At 39.4% G+C, this 19,335-nt stretch overlaps 1 protein-coding gene across 26 annotated transcripts in view; it reads left to right on the top strand.

Moving 5' to 3' along the window:
- MYCBP2 (MYC binding protein 2) overlaps positions 1-19,335 on the top strand; it is a 308,362-nt gene that overhangs the window by 79,751 nt on the left and 209,276 nt on the right. For all 26 annotated transcript variants that reach the window (XM_080658818.1, XM_080658838.1, XM_080658842.1 and 23 more), the window contains exons 13-17: positions 1,136-1,300; positions 2,919-3,077; positions 13,854-14,058; positions 17,867-18,012; positions 18,587-18,688. In XM_080658818.1, the coding sequence (XP_080514944.1) occupies positions 1,136-1,300; positions 2,919-3,077; positions 13,854-14,058; positions 17,867-18,012; positions 18,587-18,688 (777 nt within the window). The remainder of the gene's footprint in view (positions 1-1,135; positions 1,301-2,918; positions 3,078-13,853; positions 14,059-17,866; positions 18,013-18,586; positions 18,689-19,335) is intronic.

Here is a 19,335-nt window from a genome sequence, read left to right on the forward strand (position 1 = left end):
TTTACTTGGCTATTTATCTGTTTTTGTCAGTTATTATTTTTACAAACTTATTTCAATATATTATTTTAAGTAACCCCAAATTTTGAGAGTAATATATATTTCAGAATAAAGTAAACCTTATGTAACCTTCTGTATTAGTGTCAGTTATTGATGGATCACTGCTCTTGGTGTTATTTCTCTAAGATGAAAGCAAACCCTTAGCAATGAAGTTTTCCTCAAAGTGTCATGTTTCTCTTTTTGTAACTTCTTATTTACTTTATACAGTGTAGCACACTGGGGTAGCATCTTATGAGGAGTAGGTTTGAAGTCAACATCTAATGTAAAAATCATGTGTAAATAAAAAGACCTTGAAAGAAATCCCTTAAAATAGTCAGAAACTTTAGCACAGCCACTTTTTCTTTCAAGCATTCAGAGTACCAGATAACACAGTTGCTGTGTATATCTTTGTGGATCATGTTATATGAAAATATATAATGGTATTTTAAAGTCCCAGAATGGTACCCCGCACAGCAGAATGTTTTATTCTGAAAGGCATGCAAAATTTGGGTTGAATAAAGAAACAGGAAGATTGATATTTCCCATATTTTACTGATTTTAGGGATTTAGGTTTTGAAAGCAGAGGTTGCTTGAATCCTCCACATTTAATTTATTTACTTCCCCTCCTTATGTATATTTTCCTTTCTTACAGTCTCTCATTGACTATGTGTAGCTACTTAATGCATATGTTTTGAATGAATGAGGAACTGATTTTACTTTCAAGGTTCTAGCATAAGAATATATGTGAGATAGAGTTTAAGAGAAAGGGAATTTTTAAATATATGATAATGAAATGGTTTTGATAATGTAAATAGCTAATCTTGAGATTGGGCTTCCCAGAAGTTTGATAGAAGATTGTGTTTCCCATTGGGAATTTCATTGTGCTACAAAAAAGAAGATATGACACTGATAGCCTAAATTTAATTAACTAGATGAAGCTTGCAAGGTTGACACATTTTAATTAACATGTTGGGAAACCTAGGCCTTTGTGAAAATAAAGTGTATCATAAGTGCAAACATGTGTTTTTCTCTTGTGGTTTATATATAAATTATTTTTATTTGTACATTGATGCCTTAATTTAATTTAACTTTTTTAAAGCTAAGAGCCGACGACAATCAAAACCCTATAAACCTAAAAAGATAATTAAGATGGAAGGAAAAATTGTGGTGTATACAGCCTGCAATAATGGAAGTAGTTCTGTCATTTCTAAAGATGGAGAGTTATACATGTTTGGAAAAGATGCCATTTACTCTGATAGTTCAAGTAAGTTAAATTTAAACACTATTTCAATTTTATGAAAAGAAAGTTCAAGATTAGACATTATGTATTGCATAAATATGTCTAGAAAATTATTATTTGTAGAATGCTTTCTCTACATTTTTCACATTTACAAATACAACATTTTGTGATTCCTTCCTGTATTATTTCTGGGAACACTCTAGTTTTATCAGAATGAATTATGGCACTTGGCTAGTGCAGCTCTATTTCAGTTGTTACTTTCTCTGGAAAGTTTTCCCTAAGCTCAGTTAGATGCTCATGTGACTTGTTTCTGGTAGTGTTGTGGGGAAATTATTTTTATAACATAGCTGATTTATATTTGATGAATTACTTATCTCCTCCCCTCCCCCGTTAGGTAGTTAGGGAGAGATTCTCTTTCCCTTATTTACTACTGGAGGCTCAGTGCACGGATTCGTGCACTGGTGGTGTCCCTTGGCCTGGCCTGTGGGGATTGAGCCAAAACCGGCTCTCCAACATCCCCTGAGGGGTCCCGGATTGCAAGAGGGTGTAGGCCAGGCAGAGGGACCCCACCGGTGCATGATCGGGGCTGGGGAGGGACCACAGGAGGGCTCCAGGGCATGTTAGGCCCGTCTCACCCAGTCCCGATCGGCAGGACCCCAGCAGCAAGCTAACCTACTGGTTCAAGCATCTGCCCCCTGCTGGTCAGTGTAGCGACTGATTGAATGGTCAAACAAATGGTTGGACACTTAGCATATTAGGCTTTTATTATATAAGATTATATTCCTAGTGCCCAGTACAGCGTCTGGTGCATAATAGGGGCTCAAGAATTACTTGTTAAGTGATTGAGTGATGTGTAAAACAGAAGTTTAAGAAGTGGATATGAAGGATAGAACTAACCAGATAAAGAGTTTTATATTTATGAATTTTGATTTTTAAAAACATATTTGGTTGATAGGTTTTTTTTCTGGCACTTAGAATTAAGTATAATGATTGGGCAACCCACTTAGAAGGTGTTTATATGAGGTCAGTATGCAAAGCCTAGGGAAATGACATATATCAAACATAACAATTATTAAGTTGAACTGTGCTCAGGTGATATGTGAGTTGCTTAATGTGGTAATAATTACATTTGTGGTTAGCCTCAATGTCAAATGAGTCAAAATTTTGGGATGGGCTCATGTATAGTTTAAAAATAATACTCATTGTAACTCTTGCTTGCTAAAATCCTTTTGGCTAGAGCTTCATTATAACGTCACAAAATTAATTTACTACCAGTCTTATGGCTACTTATTTCTCATTTTGGTATTATTTTATCCCAGAAATGAAAAGTTCTGCATTAAGCCCTGATCTTGTTTGGCTAAGTGGTTAGAGCATTGACCCTTGGACCCAAGGGTCACAGTTTAGTTCCCTGTCAAGGGCGTGTATGATCCCCGGCTCCATTTGGGGAGTGTGTGGGAGGCAACCAGTGTCTCTCTCACATCAATGTTTCTCCCCCTTCTCCTACCCTTCCATTCTCTAAGATCAATTGAAAAAATATCTTTGGGTGAGGATTAAAAAAAAAGAAAAAAAAGTTCTGCATTGAGGTGGTAGGCTCAGAAAGGCTTTTTCATTATTTCTTACTAAATACATATCTTTCCTATAGGTTTGGTAACAGATTTGAAGGGCCATTTTGTAATTCAGGTAGCTATGGGCAAAGCACACACTTGTGTTTTAATGAAGAATGGAGAAGTTTGGACCTTTGGTGTAAATAATAAAGGACAGTGTGGACGAGACACTGGTGCCATGAACCAAGGTGGGAAAGGTAGGTGTTACTGTATTAATGTTAAATTGTGTGTAGCCTTTTCATTAGCTTTTCAGAACAACATGGTAAAGAATCTTACTGTTTTCAAAACAAATGACTCCTTGATTTCACACTCACAAATTAGGAAATTTGTTTATTTGACAGTATATCACTGGAATAATCAAATATACTTTACACCTTTAATTTCTGAGCAAATGTTTTTTACTTATATGTTTTCTTAATTTTATATAAATACTAGTGGCCTGGTGCATGAAATTCGTGCGGGGTGGCGGGGGGGCGTTGGGGGCAGGTTCCCTCAGCCCAGCTGCACCCTCTCCAATAGGGGGCCCCTTGGGGGATGTCCGACTGCTGGTTTAGGCCCGATCCCACCTAAACTGGCAGTTGGACATGCCTCTCACAATCTGGGACCGCTGGCTCCTAACCGCTCACCTGCCTGCCTGCCTGCCTGATCACCCCTAACTGCCCTCCCCTGCCGGCCTGATCTCACCCCCAACTGCCCTCCCCTCCTGGCCTGATGGCTCCTAACTGCCCTCCCCTGTCGGCCTGATCTCGCCCCCAACTGCCCTCCCCTGCAGGCCTGATCTCTCCCCCAACTCCCCTCCCCTGCCGGCCTGATCTCGCCCCCAACTGCCCTCCCCTGCAGGCCTGATCTCTCCCCCAACTCCCCTCCCCTGCCGGCCTGATCTCGCCCCCAACTGCCCTCCCCTGCTGGTCTGGTTGCCCCCAACTCCCCTCCCCTGCCGGCCTGATCTCGCCTCCAAAGACACTCCCCTGCCAGCCTGATCTTGCCCCCAACTGCCCTCCCCTGCTGGCCTGATCTCGCCCCCAACTGCCCTCCCCTGCTGGCCTGATGGCCCCTACCTGCCTCTGCCTTGGCCCCCACCACCATGGCTTTGTCCGGAAGGAAGTCGGATGTCCAGAAGATGGCTGGTCGACCCGGTTTAATTAGTGTATTACCCTTTTATTAGTATAGATAGATTATATAGGATAGGATTGCTTAAATAGGAGGAAAAGTCTTTTTTAGCAGGAGGAGATGCTCTTGTTGACAAAAATACATAATCCTTATATCTGGACTGATAGCCAGCCATATGCACTATACTGCCAAACTGGTCATTAAAAAAAATTGAACTGCTTTCTTCAACCTTACACCAAACAGCTGTTGCCCTTAAAACCCCTCCTCAGCCCCCACCTTAGGTTTTGCCTTCACAGTTCACCCAGATTAGTTTCTGGTTGGTCGGTTTCTATGCCAGTCAGCGTTTCTGAGCCTGATTAGAGAGGTGGGGCTGATCAGCATCCCCCTCGGTTGCTGGCAAGGCCCGGAGAGAAAGAGAGGCAAGGGCTGATCAACAGCTGCCACGGAGGCTGCAGATCAGGCCCTGGTTCTCTCTCCAGGCCTCTCTCCGGGCCTGATCTGCAGCCCCGACGGCAGCCACTGCAGGGCTGACTTCTGGTGTTCAGTCGTCTGTTCGGTCATTTTGGACGTTACAGACCCTGGCTCTCTCTATATATAGATAAGAGCACCTCTTTGATTTAGCATCTTTGGTGACTAAATTTTTCTAAAAAAGCATTTTCAAACCATTTTTGGCAGCAGTCTGTCTGGCAAATGTCTTCCCGTTTAACAGTATACACTGCCTGTAATTCAGTCAGTTCTTAACAATTAAGATGATCCTTAAGAATACTTGAACCTTTATCAAGTCATAAATTGTGGATGCCCCCCCATCCACCGTATCCTTTGCCTAAACACTAAAGTTATTGAAGGTAAGTGAGGCGTTGATCCATGCTTGTTGTGATTTTGTTTTTGTAATAGTTTGTGTCTACTTCATTCTTGCTCTTACATTTTACTGTAGCTGCTATCAGTGCCTTCCTATACCCTTCCCTCCAATGTCTTTTTTTAATTTTGTGTGGACTTGAGAATAGGAAATAGATACATATTATTAGAACTAAGTATTAAGCTGTGTTTAAAATACAAATACTTTAAACTATGGCCTTCATAGTTTCAGGATTAATATTTGTATAAATTAACAAAAAAAAGTTTAGCTCTTTGGGGGTCTTCTTGATGACAGACTCATATGGATATTAAAGCCTACTGTTTTTTTCCCCTTAGCTTATTTATATATGTGTGTATTTAAAACTCTTTAGTTGTTTTTTTTAATTCTTTTGTTTTTAAAAGAGTAAGTCTGTTAGAGGAATATTAATTTTTTAAAAAAGAAGGAAAAACAAAAGAAAAAAAAGAAATGGATAACTCCAAAATAGAAATATCTGCTAAACTAGTGAACCACAGTTTTGGATAATACCTACTAGGCAAAGAGGAGAGAACCATTTTAAGTTTTCTCTATTTAAGTATCTATTCAAATTATGTTTTATAAGAGTTGTGAGCTGAACAAAGTTGTTTCTTAATTATTCTGAAACTTTTGTGAAATTTGGCATACATTTACAACTATATTGTAGATTCTTAGTGTAAATTTTGTAATAACCAAAATTAAATTGATAAAACATTTTCTATTTACTAGAAATCACACCTATTCTGTGAGTAAGTATTAAATTAGAAAGCATGCCAGTATCGTAGTGTAAGACAAATAATGAATACAGATTGCTGACTCATAAAGAACATGAAGGGATTATTAAAAGTTTAAAAAACTTGAAAAGTATAGAAAATAATACTGAAATATTAAAAAGTTGTATGTCTACACCATGTCTTATAATTTTTCAATTAAAAAAATTATAGATAAGATTTCAGTGTCCTGTATTCCTATTCCAAGGCTTAATATTATACTCTATCTCTCTCCAGAACTAACCACATCATGACTTTGATTAATATCCTTTCAATCGTGTTCTATTTAATTTTTCTTTTTAAATTTTATTTACTTGTTTGTTTGCTTGTTTATTTTTGAATCTTTATTGTTGAGAGTATTACAGATGTCCTTCTTTTATTCCCCCATTGCCCCCCTCCATCCAGTTCCCTCCCTGCCCCAAGCTTTTGCCACCCTATTATCTCTGTCCATAGGTAATGCATATATGCATATAAGATCTTTGTTTAATCTCTTCCCACCCCCCTCACCCCCTTCCCTCTGAGAATCATCAGTCTGTTCCATTTCCATGTCTCTGATTCTATTTTATTCACCAGTTTATTCTATTCATTAGATTTTTTATTCCTTTATTTTGATTTTTAGAATCAATTGTTGATAGGTATTTATTTTTTATGTTTTTTATATTTTTCTTTTTTTCCTTCTTCTTCCTCTTAATACCTTTTAATGTTTCATGTAATACTGGTTTGGTGGTGATGAACTCCTTTATCTTTTTCTTCTCTGTGAAGCTCTTTATCTGACCTTCAATTCTAAATGACAGCTTTGCTGGGTAGAGTAATCTTGGTTGTAGGTCCTTGCTATTTATTCATCACTTTGAATATTTCTTGCCACTTCTTCTGGCCTGCATAGTTTCTGTTGAGAAATCAGCTTCCACTCATATGGGTACTCCCTGTAGGTTGTTCCATATTTTATGTGAAATACATTACACACATATATTTATAAGTGCTTATCTATAAGCGACTGAACTACCAGTTGACCAGTCGACCAGTTGCTATGACGCTCACTGACCACCAGGGGGTAGATGCTCAATGCAAGAGCTGCCCCGTGGTGGTCAGTGCGCTCCCACAGCCAACCTCCCGTGGTCGGCCAACCTCCTGCGGCCCTGGGGGATGGCCAGGCCGAGGGACCCCACCCATGCACGAATTCATGCACTGGGCCTCTAGTCTATTCATATTTTTCTGCAAATTTTTTTTTGTCTTTTCACCATCATGCTTGAAATATGTCCATGTTGGTACACATAAATCTAGATGATTCTGCTAATAGATGAATTTATTTCTAATTTTTCACTATTATAAATAATTTTAAAACCTTCATACATATTTCATGGTAAACATGTGAAACTTTCTCTAGTGAAATTACTAAGCTGTAAATTTCAGCTTTGCGCTAGATTTTTCTTAGAAGAGATTGTACCAATTTATACTCTTACTAATAGAGTTTGATTTTCCACATTACTTAAGTAGTCAGTATTGACAGATTCTGATTTTTGCCAGTGTAATGGCTATGACATTGTAATTTTTTATTTGTTGTATTGAAGTATAACATATATGCAGAAAAATACACCTAGCATAGGTATATATTTTTATGAATTTTCACAAACTGAACATATTCTTGTAATCAGCACCCAGATCAAGAAAGTTTCTTAACAGTACCCAAGAAGGCCCTCTTATGTTCCTCTCCAGTTGCTATCCTCCTCTCCAGTTAACACTGTACATTACTTTTGCACTTTATAGATGGAATCATGTAGTGTCAATTCTTTTATGTCTGTTTTCTTTACACTTAGCTTTACTTTTATGAGATTCATCTATGTTGATATGGTTAGCTGTAAGTTGTTCATTCTCATCGTGTAGTATTAAATTATGTAAATATATCTCCATCTCTAGTGGGAGGACTACTATTCGCTCCAGCCTTGCCATCCCTTTTATTAAGATTAAGATTATGGGATACACCCATATCCCCTAGGCAGGAAACTCCAATAATAGCCAATATAGTCCATCTCTAGTGGGAGGACTACTACTCGCTCCAGCCTTGCCATCCCTTTTATTACGATTAAGATTATGGGATACATCCATATCCCCTAGGCAGGAAACTCCAATAATAGCCAATCAGTGAATTTACTTAAGACTAACAGGTGGAGGCTGCTTCAACTACCAATGTCTAGTGATTAGCTCTGACCCTTCAGAGCAATTAAGGTTGATCAGCCCTCCGGATTCCCTGTCCACACCTCTCCATTAATAAAACAATGATTGGTTTCTGGCAGACTATCTTTTCATTTTTTTCTTATTTTTCTAGCTTTTTCTTATTAATTTGTAGCAGTATTTTATATATTATGTTGTATGTGTTACAAATATTTTTCACTAATTTGTGGATTCTCTCTTATATTTATGGTTTTACTTGTATATAATATTCCAATTTTGATGGCAATTTGCTGTTGTTTTTTTATAAATTTTTGCTTTATGTAGTTAGGTTGGGGCCTTTTTTCCATGTGTATGAGAGTGAGCTTTTCTACTTGGCATTGTGATTGATATTGCTTTGAATTTTAGAGATTAATTTGAGGATAATAATTATAGTACAATTGGGATGATTAATATATGTAGACCCAAGTAAGTGCTCAATATATTTTAGTTCCTGTTCTTATGAATAATAGTCACTTTGGTCTTCCTTGGGATTGCTTTATTTTAACTGTAGACAGGCGTAGTTATCCAATACATAGTTATCTAATATTCCAGCCTGTCCATAGATTAGAAGTGGCAAAAATAAAAAAAGTTATATATCCCATGAATTTATTTCTTGATTAGACAGACCTATATACTGAGTCTATTATAGGAATAAGTGATAAAAGAGAGTAAGGTTGACTAAGTTAGGAGGTAAAGTGAGTAAGGTAATACCTTATCTTTGAGGATCTAAGTCCAGTAGAAAAGACAAAGATTAAAAATAATTACCTATTCCCACAGATTTGTTCTTTTATTATATGCTCTTGTAGCACTATATGTTCCTTTATAAGTCTTTCAAAGTTGTATATTTACTCATCTCTCTATGGCTATTTAATTAATATGTGTCTTTATCACTAAGTTATAAGGTGTGCCGCGCCAGCACAGCCAAGGGTTCGGCAAGCCTGAGGGAGGGCCAGCGGAGGATGAAGAAAAGACAGACAAAGAGAATAAGCTAGGTCTAGGTGGATCTTCTGTGCGTGACTGAGACCACAGAACAAATCCAGACTGCAAGCTGATGCCTTATTTTATAGTCAGAGGTAAACAAGGTAATTTACAATGTTCTTGTAAGTTTCACTTGTTTTGGCAGCACTTGCTGCACCTCCCACAGCCCATTAACTACCCAGGAAAGATCTAGGGAGCAATCACAAGATCAAGCTTAATTATGCTAAGAGGGCTTTGCCCTCTAAGCTGGGACTTGTTTGCGGCTTTGCCAGCATGTCAGTCCGAGGCTTAACCCTATAACAGCTCCCTACATCTCGCCCTTCTTTTAATTTTAAGCTACTAATAATGGAAGTAAAACTTAAACATCAAGAACAAAGTTCTATTAAAATATTAACAAAACAATGCCAGTGCAAAACCCAATAACAAAACAATGCCAATGTAAAACCCAGACATGGTTATTAATAAAACAATGCCAATGCAACACTACAATAATAGAGAAATCAAACTACAGTAACATTTTTCTACTAAATGAAAGTTTCTTTTGCTGATTTACTCAAGAGTGCTCAGACTTGGCTGTGCAAGAGTTTGCAGAAGACTGGCAGCTAACCAATGCTAGCATGGCCAGAAACATGATTGAGGAAGTAGCTTCTGCTTCTTGCTTTTCTGCCATCTGCTGGGCAGTTGTTAACTTCTTCAGCTGACCCCATGTTGGCACCTCAGTCTTTTGTATAGCCTTCGTCATCTTCCTTTAACGCTTTGCTGTCATCGGGGCAACTCTCAGTCTTTTGAACGATGGGACAAGGAGCTTCTCTGGGTCCATTGTGGTGACGTACGTAATGCTCTAGCACCCAAATTGGCTGCGCTGCTCCTTCTGGAAAGATACAAACACAACCTTTTTCCCACATCATTACTGGATCTGGTCCAAACCATTGTCCAGTTTGTGCATCCTTCCATTGGGCTAACCCCACGGAGGCTATTGTACAGGAGGCCTGATGCCTTTTGGCTTCCGTATGACCCTCTGCATCACAATTCAAAAAATTTAAAGTATAAAGAACATGACTGAGTTTGTTTTGAGATGACACATAACATCTGTCTCCCCCTTTCTGTTTTAGTAATTGCATTTTAAGAGTACGATTTGCTCTTTCCCCTATTGCTTGACCGTAACGGTTGTAAGGGATACCAGTTTTATGACAAATTTGATATTGCTGACAAAAATGTTGAAAAGCAGAACTAGTGTATGCGGGTCCATTGTCTGTCTTTAGCTCTAAGGGAGGACCTAATACTGCAAAGGCAGCTAGGCAGTGATTAATTACATGCTTGGCACTCTCTCCTGTTTGGGGAGTCGCAAAGATAAAGCGGGAGCAGGTATCTACATTAACATGTACCCATCTGTGCTTACCAAATTCTGGTATGTGGGTGACATCCATTTGTCAAATTTGATTAGGTTTAAGACCCCTAGGGTTAACCCCCAACAATTGTACAGGGCAATGAATTACACACTGAGAGCACTGCTTAACAATTTGATGAGATTGCTCCCTAGAAATACGGAATTGTTTGCGTAAGGCAGCAGCATTTTGATGATGCAAAGCATGGGAGGACTGGGCAAGAGAAAATGGGGTAGCCTCTTGCATTACAGCAAGGAGGCAATCAATAGCATCATTGCCTATAGATAATGGACCAGGGAGACCTGAATGAGATCAGATATGACCAATAAAGCAGGGAAATTGTTGTTCTCTAATGACTTTTTGAAGGTTGAAAAATAAATGAAAGAGTTCCTCTGAATTAGTGTGCCCTATAGTAGCCGTTTCAATTAGTTTGGCCATACTTACCACATAGGCACTATCACTATATAGGTTAATGGGCTCCGTAGCAAAATCTGTCAAGGCATAGATAAGAGCTTATATTTCTACCCGTTGTGCTGATATATAAGGGATTTGAAGGACATTTGCACCTCTGCTGCAGTAGTATCCAGCTTTTCCAGAACTGGATCCATCTGTAAAAATGGTTAATGCCTGAGGTATAGATTGTGACTTCACTATCTTTGGGAAGGTAAAGGTAGTAACTGAGAGAAATTGTAAAACCTTATTTGCTGGATAATGGTTATCACCCTGTCCGGAGAAATTAGCAAGTGCAACTTGCCAATTTGTTGATCGTTGCCAGAGCCAGTCTTGCTGTATAGCTGTAAATGGCACTACAATAAGGTCAGGGTCTTGGCCCACTAATTGGCCTGTTCAAAGGCGGGCTCGAGCTATTAGCTGGGAAATCGAATCATGGAAAGGAGTTAATACCTTAGTTGGAGAATGAGCCAAATATAGCCATTCAACAACTCCAGGAACTTGCCAAATGACCCCAGTGGGTGTATGTGTCGTAGGGAAAATTAAAACCTGTAGGGGAAGGGAGTAATCAATTCTAGTAAGTTGTGCTGAACTTAAGGCATCCTCAATTTTATGTAAGGCTGTCTTGGCTTCCTCTGTCAAGCAGCGTGGGGATGACGGAGATGAATCTCCCCTTAGTATATGAAATAAAGGCCTTAAGTCAGCAGTGGTTAATTTTAAAGCAGGTCGAACCCAGTTAATATCTCCTAATAATTTTTGGAAGTCATTTAATGTAAGTGTCAGTCTGAATTTGAATTTTCTGAGGTTTTCTTGTTTTTCCCTCAATAATGCTGCCAAGATAAGAAAAAGGAAATGTCCTTTGAACTTTTTCGGGTGCTATGCATAATCCAGCATAACGCAGGGAATCCTGCAAATCTATATAGATATTATTTAGATGCGTTTCATTTTTATGAGCTAAGAGAATTTCATCCATATAATGAATAATATAAGCCTCGGGATATTTTTTTCTTATAGGATGTATGACTGCAGCCACAAAATCCTGACATATGGCAGGACTATTGGCCATGCCCCGAGGCAATACTTTAGCATATCTCCACCCCATCATTCCAAACCCACCAGCGCTCTTCCCTTGCGTCCTCCAATCTTTGCTCATATTTGGGAGAAAGCGCATCATCCGGAGGGCTCTCTTCCACAGGAGCTGTAGCCCCAGGGACTGGAGGAGGCAGCGGAGGCACCGATGGTGGAGTCGGAAGCCTTTGGCAACCTTCCCCCATCTATCTTGATTCCCCTGCCACATTCCTCCACTCCCCTTCTGGAGTGGGCTCTAGGCAGTCCCGAATCAGGGACCACAGACTGAAAGTAGAGGCAGGCATTTCCTCTGGACCTTCAGCTATGTAATGATCGCGAAGTTGTTTTCCTCCCTTCTCCCATGCCTCTATATTTACCTTTTCTTCCTCAGAAAACCATGGGCAGGTTTTACTCACAAAATCCAAAAAATCGAAAAGCTGTTCATACCTCACAGAACAGCTCCTTGCTTGGAGCATAGCCTTAAGTATGGATACATATACATTCTTTCCCTGCGATCCTGAATTTCCCATGTTTTACACCTCGCTAGTACTACACCCCTACCTTACTGCATGCGCACGCCTTGGGGCCTTCTTTCACCTGACAATTGCAGTTCCCTCACACTCAGGTCCTCATTGAGTGCCTCTTGGGCCGAATTCAGCCCCACGTTGGGCGCCACTTGTGCCACGCCAGCACAGCCAAGGGTTCGGCGAGCCTAAGGGAGGGCCGGCGAAGGATGAAGAAAAGACAGACAAAGAGAATAAGCTGAGTCTAGGTGGATCTTCTGTGCCTGGCTGAGGCCACAAAACAGATCCAGACTGCAAGCTGATGCTTTATTTTATAGTCAGAGGTAAACAAGGTAATTTACAATGTTCTTGTAAGTTTCACTTGTTTTGGCAGCACTTGCTGCACCTCCCACAGCCCATTAGCTACCCAGGAAAGATCTAGGGAGCAGTCACAAGATCAAGCTTAGTTATGCTAAGAGGGCTTTGCCCTCTAAGCTGGGACTTGTTTGTGGCTTTGCCAGCAGGTCAGTCTGAGGCTTAACCCTATAACTGCTCCCTACAATAAGGTTTGTAATAATTAGTTCATTATCATAGTCCTCAGTGCCTAAAGCAGAGACCTACAAGCCGTCTGCTCAGTAGCCTGTTTTTGTATGGCCTTCCAGGCTAAAAATGTGTTTTATACTTTTAAAGTGTTACTTTTTAAAAGTGTGGCAAACTTATGGCCCATTAAGCCTGTATTATTCACAGTCTGGCCCTTTACAAAAAAATGTTCTCTTTCTTTGCTATCAAGGGAAATGCCTGTGGCATTTAGGTAGGTATTCAGTAGAAAAAAAAAAAGGTGAAGGAATTATAGCACAATTAAGTTGTAATTGAGGTTTAAACAGGTTTGAGGAGGTAGTGACTGTTTCCTTTAGAAAAGTGGTCAGTGCTTTTTTAGGAAATGACTTCTGAGCTGAGTTTTTGAGGTCTGCAAAACTCTGGTTGATGAGGTATGGAGAGGCAGGTATATGAGGTAGAAAGAGAGATAGAGCAGGAATGAGCAAAGCCCAGAGTATGATAAAGGACACAGGATGTTTAGAAAGCAGAGGGAATTAAGTTTAGGTAGAATGTAGTTTGCATGGAAGAAGTGAGTTTGGAGAAAATAGGGAGCCATATTGTGAATGACTGTATCTTGCTGAAGAATTTTGTAAATTGTGAAGTCATAGGATTAAGTATATGTTTTACAAAGCTGATTGCTAGCAGTGGGAGGATGGTCTAGATTGGAGGGACTCTTGGCTTAAAGTGTGGTTAGTAATCATTCTTTGGTCTGTTGGACAAAAGTGTCCGCAGTGAAGATGGAAAGGAGGGATTAAAATTAAAAATATTAAAAGTATGATTGACAAAAAGCAACAACAGCTAAGAGATGTTTCTGTCTTCCCTGACTCTTTTTTGCAGAAAGGGAAATGGGGAGAGCACTTATTAGTAGGCCCTCAAGTAAATTTTATTTTTCTTGCTCTTACATTTTAGCATTTCTTTGTATACTCATTTGGATTACTATATGTTATATATACATACTTAATTGGGAAATATAAATGTCAATTTTTTAGACATGGGAATAATCTACTAAAAAATTGTAAATTGTTCTCTCAAATAGGGTTTGGAGTTGAAAATATGGCCACAGCAATGGATGAAGATCTAGAAGAAGAACTAGATGAAAAAGATGAGAAGTCTATGATGTGCCCTCCAGGCATGCATAAGTGGAAGCTGGAGCAGTGCATGGTGTGTACTGTCTGTGGAGACTGTACAGGTTATGGAGCCAGCTGTGTCAGTAGTGGGCGTCCAGATAGAGTTCCTGGAGGGTAAGAAAAAGAGTTAATACTGAAGAAATACAATGTTAGTAGAAAATGCATACAACACATTTCTTTTCAAAATTATTTCAGAGTATTCTGTTATTTTTTTATTTTTTATTTTTAATCCTCACCTGAGGACATACTTAGAGCAGGGGTGGGGAATTATAATAAATTCTAATTTAGTGTCATTTTTATATCATTTGATCCATTTAAAGCATTATTTTTAAAAAGGTCATCTTTTTCAAGGCTTGGGTTATGCCTTCATTTGTATTCTTTTTTTTTTTAAAAAAAATGTCTTTATTGATTTCAGAGAAAGGAAGGGAAAGGAACAATGATGAGAGAGAATCATTGATGGGTTACCTCCTACACGCCCCACACTGGGGATGGAGCCTGCAACTGGGGCATGTGCCCTGACCAGGAATTGAACCATAACCTCCTGGTTCATAGGTCGAAGCTCAACCACTGAGCCATTTGTATTCTTTCTAAGACTGCTTTAATAACACATATGAATTTTTTCTGAGTAGAATTATAAAAAAAAACATATAGGTTGTTTTATTAGGGATATATCATTTTCTTTTAAATTGAATTTACTCTTCGCAATTTTACGAGTTCTAGGAACTATCGTGGCTAAAGTTGCATTGCACCTGTTATATATAGCTTCTATTCTTGCTTTACCACTGTTTTTTTTTCAGGGTCTGTCTTGTCATTTTAAAGTTAAGGTATGAGTTAGGCACAATCAGAATGCAGATTTTTCCCTAGAATGTTAGGGAAGATTTTAATTATTATTTTTGTGTTGCCATTTGTAGCCATTGTAACATAGTGGGCTATCCTTTGTAAGATTAAATTAATTATGATAGATCTTTGTATTATGATAGATCTGTTCTTTTTAAGATCAGATTTTGATAATTAGCTTAATTTGGAAATTAAAGGGAATCTTGGGGGGAAAAAATATCAGCCATGGTGAGGACAGCCAACCACCCCCTATAGTTGACTTTCCTATTTGACACCTCCTTTATAGTCAGGTGCTTCTTCCCAAATAATGTTTGGATCTACTCTGAGTACATTTCCGGAATTATACTATGGCCTAACATAGTGAAATAGATCTTAAATAACAGGTCTTTTCTTTTAAACTACTGAAATACTATGATTTTTAAACAGTACATTTGATTTGCTTTATTAGTATATGTTAAAATATTTTGGCTCTCTATCAAAGGATAATTTTTCTTATTTTCCTTTTTTTTTTTTTTTTTTTTTTTTTTTTTTTTTTTTTAATACTCACCCAAGGATATTTTTTCCATGGATTTTTAGAGAGAGTGGAAGGGAGAGAGAGAGAAAGATAGACTGGTTGCCTCCCGTACCACATGCCTGGATGGGGCCAGGAATTGAACCTGCAACCCAGGTATGTGTACTTGACTGGGAATTGAACCTGTGACCCTTTAGTGCATGAGCCAATGCTCTAACCACTGAGCATACCAACCAGAACTAAAGATAACATTTCTTTTACAAGGAGTTGAAATTTATCCTCCTGGAAATGTCTCAATCTATTTCCATTAAAATTAAATGTCCCCAATATCTGAACTTAAATAATCGATGCATATTATAAATGAATTTATAATTCTCTTGTCCTTCCTGAAATTATTCATTCTTCTTTATATGCTTCCCCCCCTGAGATTTACTGTCAGTTTTCAATAATTATTTATAGATCAAATGGACAATACCTAACCAAGTACAATAATTTCTTTACTAATGAAGCAGAAATGAATACATGAATAAAGTCAACATAGGAATTTGTGCCGGGACACTAAGCACTATTAAAAATGACTTCAGGCCGAAACCGGTTTGGCTCAGTGGATAGAGCGTCGGCCTGCAGACTGAAAGGTCCTGGGTTCGATTCCGTTCAAGGGCATGTACCTTGGTTGCAGGCACATCCCCAGTGGGAGGTGTGCAGGAGGCAGCTGATCGATGTTTCTCTCTCATCGATGTTTCTAGCTCTCTATCCCTCTCCCTTCCTCTCTGTGAAATATCAATAAAATATATTTTTAAAAAAATGACTTCAGTTATAAAATTTTGACTATGTATCTTAGAATAGGTTTAGAAATAAACATTATTTTTTAAATAGTGCCCACATACAATTCAGTAGGGCTTTTTATTGTATCAATTTTTAATGTTGTAGTTAGTGATCCTCCAGTTGTCAGTAGTGTTTGCATTTGAAAGCTACAAGTTTCACAGGGCACCTGGCTATGTCTTTCAAATCTGCTGCCAGATAAGTTCTTCTTCATGAACCTCGGCAAATCTGGATAACCAGGGTTTCAGTAAGGCTGTCTAAAGTTTTTCAGGACTTACCCAACAAATATCATTAAATCTATAACTTCTGCATCTAAAATATGTGACTAAGAAGTTAATTGTTCACTGACCCTCTAGCTAAGGATAAAGAAGAACAAAAAGAACAGGTAATTGGACACAGTGAAAGGAGCTAATGGGAGATGATAGCATATAAAGGATAGGGAGGGAAATGGAGACTAATACATTAAGCTGGCAAGGTGGGCTGCCCGCACCTCCCTTAACTTACCTGGTAGTTTGGAATATTTGTTTGTTTACTAACCAAGCCATCCAGACCACTTAATAGTAAAGCTGCTGGTCCTTCACTAATTGTGAAAATGTGAAGAATATTTGTTAATAGCAGCTTTGAAGATAGAATACGTTTGTATTTTCTGTAGAAATATGAGGAACTTAATAAACTTCTGTTTTTAATTATTCATCTAGTAGATGCCTGGTGCATGGATTCATGCACTGGTGGGGTCCCTTGGCCTGGCCTGTGGGTATTAGTGGACCTCTGTGCCACTGCAGCCTGGCCTTACCCACCAGCTTGTTGGGCTCCAGCCCACTGTCTGCATTGATCCTGCACAGCACGAAGTAGTGTGGGAAGGGACAGGCGGTGGGGGAGGAGCCTGAGGCTGGGCTGGGCGCAGCCCTGCACCACTCCCACTCATCCCACCCTAGCTGTGTCTGCTTCCGCTGCTCAGTTGTGCAGGGGGGATGTCCGCAGGAGAGGCTCGTGCTGCCGCCGCTGCGCTCACCAGCCGTCAGCCTGGCGTCTAGCACTCGTCTGTCAGCTGAGCGGTGCTCCTGCTGTGGAAGCCCACTGACCACCAGGGGGCAGCTCCTGCTTTGAGCATCTGCCCCCCGGTGGTCAGTGCGCATCATAGCTACCATCCAGTCATCGGTTCACTTAGGCTTTTATATATATAGATTCATACCTTTCCTTAAAAATTGACACATCCTGATCCTGACCTGAAGGATTGATTTCATTTTTGCCTCATTTAATTTAATCTCAAAAATGCAGAAAAGTTTTTTTTCCAATTCTTTATTGTTGAGAGTATTACATATGTCCCCTTCCCCTCCCCCACATTGTCCTCTCCCAGCCTGCCCCTCCCCCCCCAGCCCCGGTCTCCCCACACCCCCCATTGTCTGTGTCCATTGGTTATGAACATAGGGATGCATATGTTTTTTCTGATTGGTGTTTCTGACTTTTTGGGATATAATCCTAGGAGTGGGATTACTGGGTCAAATGGGAGTTCCATTTTTAATTTTTTGAGGAAACTCCATACTGTTCTCTACAGTGGCTGCACCAGTCTGCATTCCCACCAGTAGTGTACGAAGGTTCCCTTTTCTCCACATCCTCACCAGCACTTGTCGTTTGTTGATGTGTTGATGATAGCCATTCTGACAGGTGTGAGATGGCACCTCATATAGAAAAGTGTTTTAAGGAAAGAGTAGAAGGATTTCAGTTAATTCTTTTTTTTTTTTTTTTTTTAAGTATCTGTGGTTGTGGTTCCGGAGAATCTGGCTGTGCTGTGTGTGGATGTTGCAAAGCTTGTGCAAGAGAGTTGGATGGTCAAGAGGCAAGACAAAGAGGAATTCTTGATGCAGTGAAAGAGATGATACCTTTAGACCTTCTATTAGGTAATTTGCTTTATTGTACCAAACATCTTGTCCTCAACTCAGTAATAAGGATAGTTTAAATAATTTCTATTAGATATGTGCTAAAAAGTTAAGATAATCCTATATAATCCTATATAATAAAAGACTGATATGCAAATTGTCCTCTCGGGAGTCCGACAGATTGGGAATTTAACTACTCCCTATGACTTGCGCTGACCACCATGGGGCAGCGCGGAATGAAGGAAGGCCCCAGTCAGCAGCCGGAAGGCCCTAATAGGCCCTGATCACTGGCCAGGCCTAGGGAACCTACCCATGCATGAATTTCATGCACCGGGCCTCTAGTAGTTAATAATATAATACCGTATGTATTGTAACTGAAAATATGTCATTAATAAAGGGAAGAAATACTTTCTTTTTTGCTAAGATTTTTGCATTAAAAATAATTTGTTTTAGACTGTTTTTGTTAGCTTTTATGTTCTTGAATTTCATATAGTTCTGTTATATCTATTATATCTATTATGTGTTTGTGTGTATAAACACACACATATATATATATTTACATATCTATATATAAATTTTTTTGATCAATCATTAGCTGTCCCAGTGCCTGGGGTTAACATTGAAGAACACCTTCAGTTAAGACAAGAAGAAAAACGGCAGCGAGTAATCAGGAGACACAGATTAGAGGAAGGAAGAGGTAAGATGTAGCTGCAGAGAAAAAGTATTTGGAAATCCATTTTCTTACCCTCTACTGAGACCACTGAAAAGATATAGGATAGGCTGATTTGGTAAGAAATTGAAGTTAAAATTAGTAACATTCTAGTACTCATGAAAATATTCAGGGTATTTATGATTGTGCTAATAAATAACATACATTTAATTCAGTAGAGTATTTATGGCAAAAATCACTGTTTTAAGAATTGTTATGCCATCAGCCAAGCATTAAAAACTATTAGCAATGGCAATTATTTAAAAACTATAAATTCTAAGGACTAGTTCTTCACCCAGATTTTGGACTCATCTATCCTATATAATAAAAGGCTAATATGCAAATTGTCCCCTTGGGAGTTCAACCGGCAGACCGGGAGTTTGATCGCTCACTATGACATGCGCTGACCACAGGGGGGCAGGGCGGAACATGGTGGGTGACCAGTGGTGGAGGTGGGGTGCTGAGGGAGCAAGGGAAGGAGGAGGCGGGGAATCTGGGAGGCGGGGACCATGTGGTGGTGCGTGGGTGGGTGGCAAGGGAACGAGGAGGCAGGGAGGCGGGTAACCTGATTGGCCCTGATCGCCGGCCAGGCCTAGGGACCCTATCATGCACGAATTTTGTGCACCGGGCCTCTA

The sequence above is a fragment of the Plecotus auritus genome (assembly GCF_963455305.1).
Source record: "Plecotus auritus genome assembly, chromosome: 3".
Classification (NCBI taxonomy): Eukaryota; Metazoa; Chordata; class Mammalia; order Chiroptera; family Vespertilionidae; genus Plecotus; species Plecotus auritus.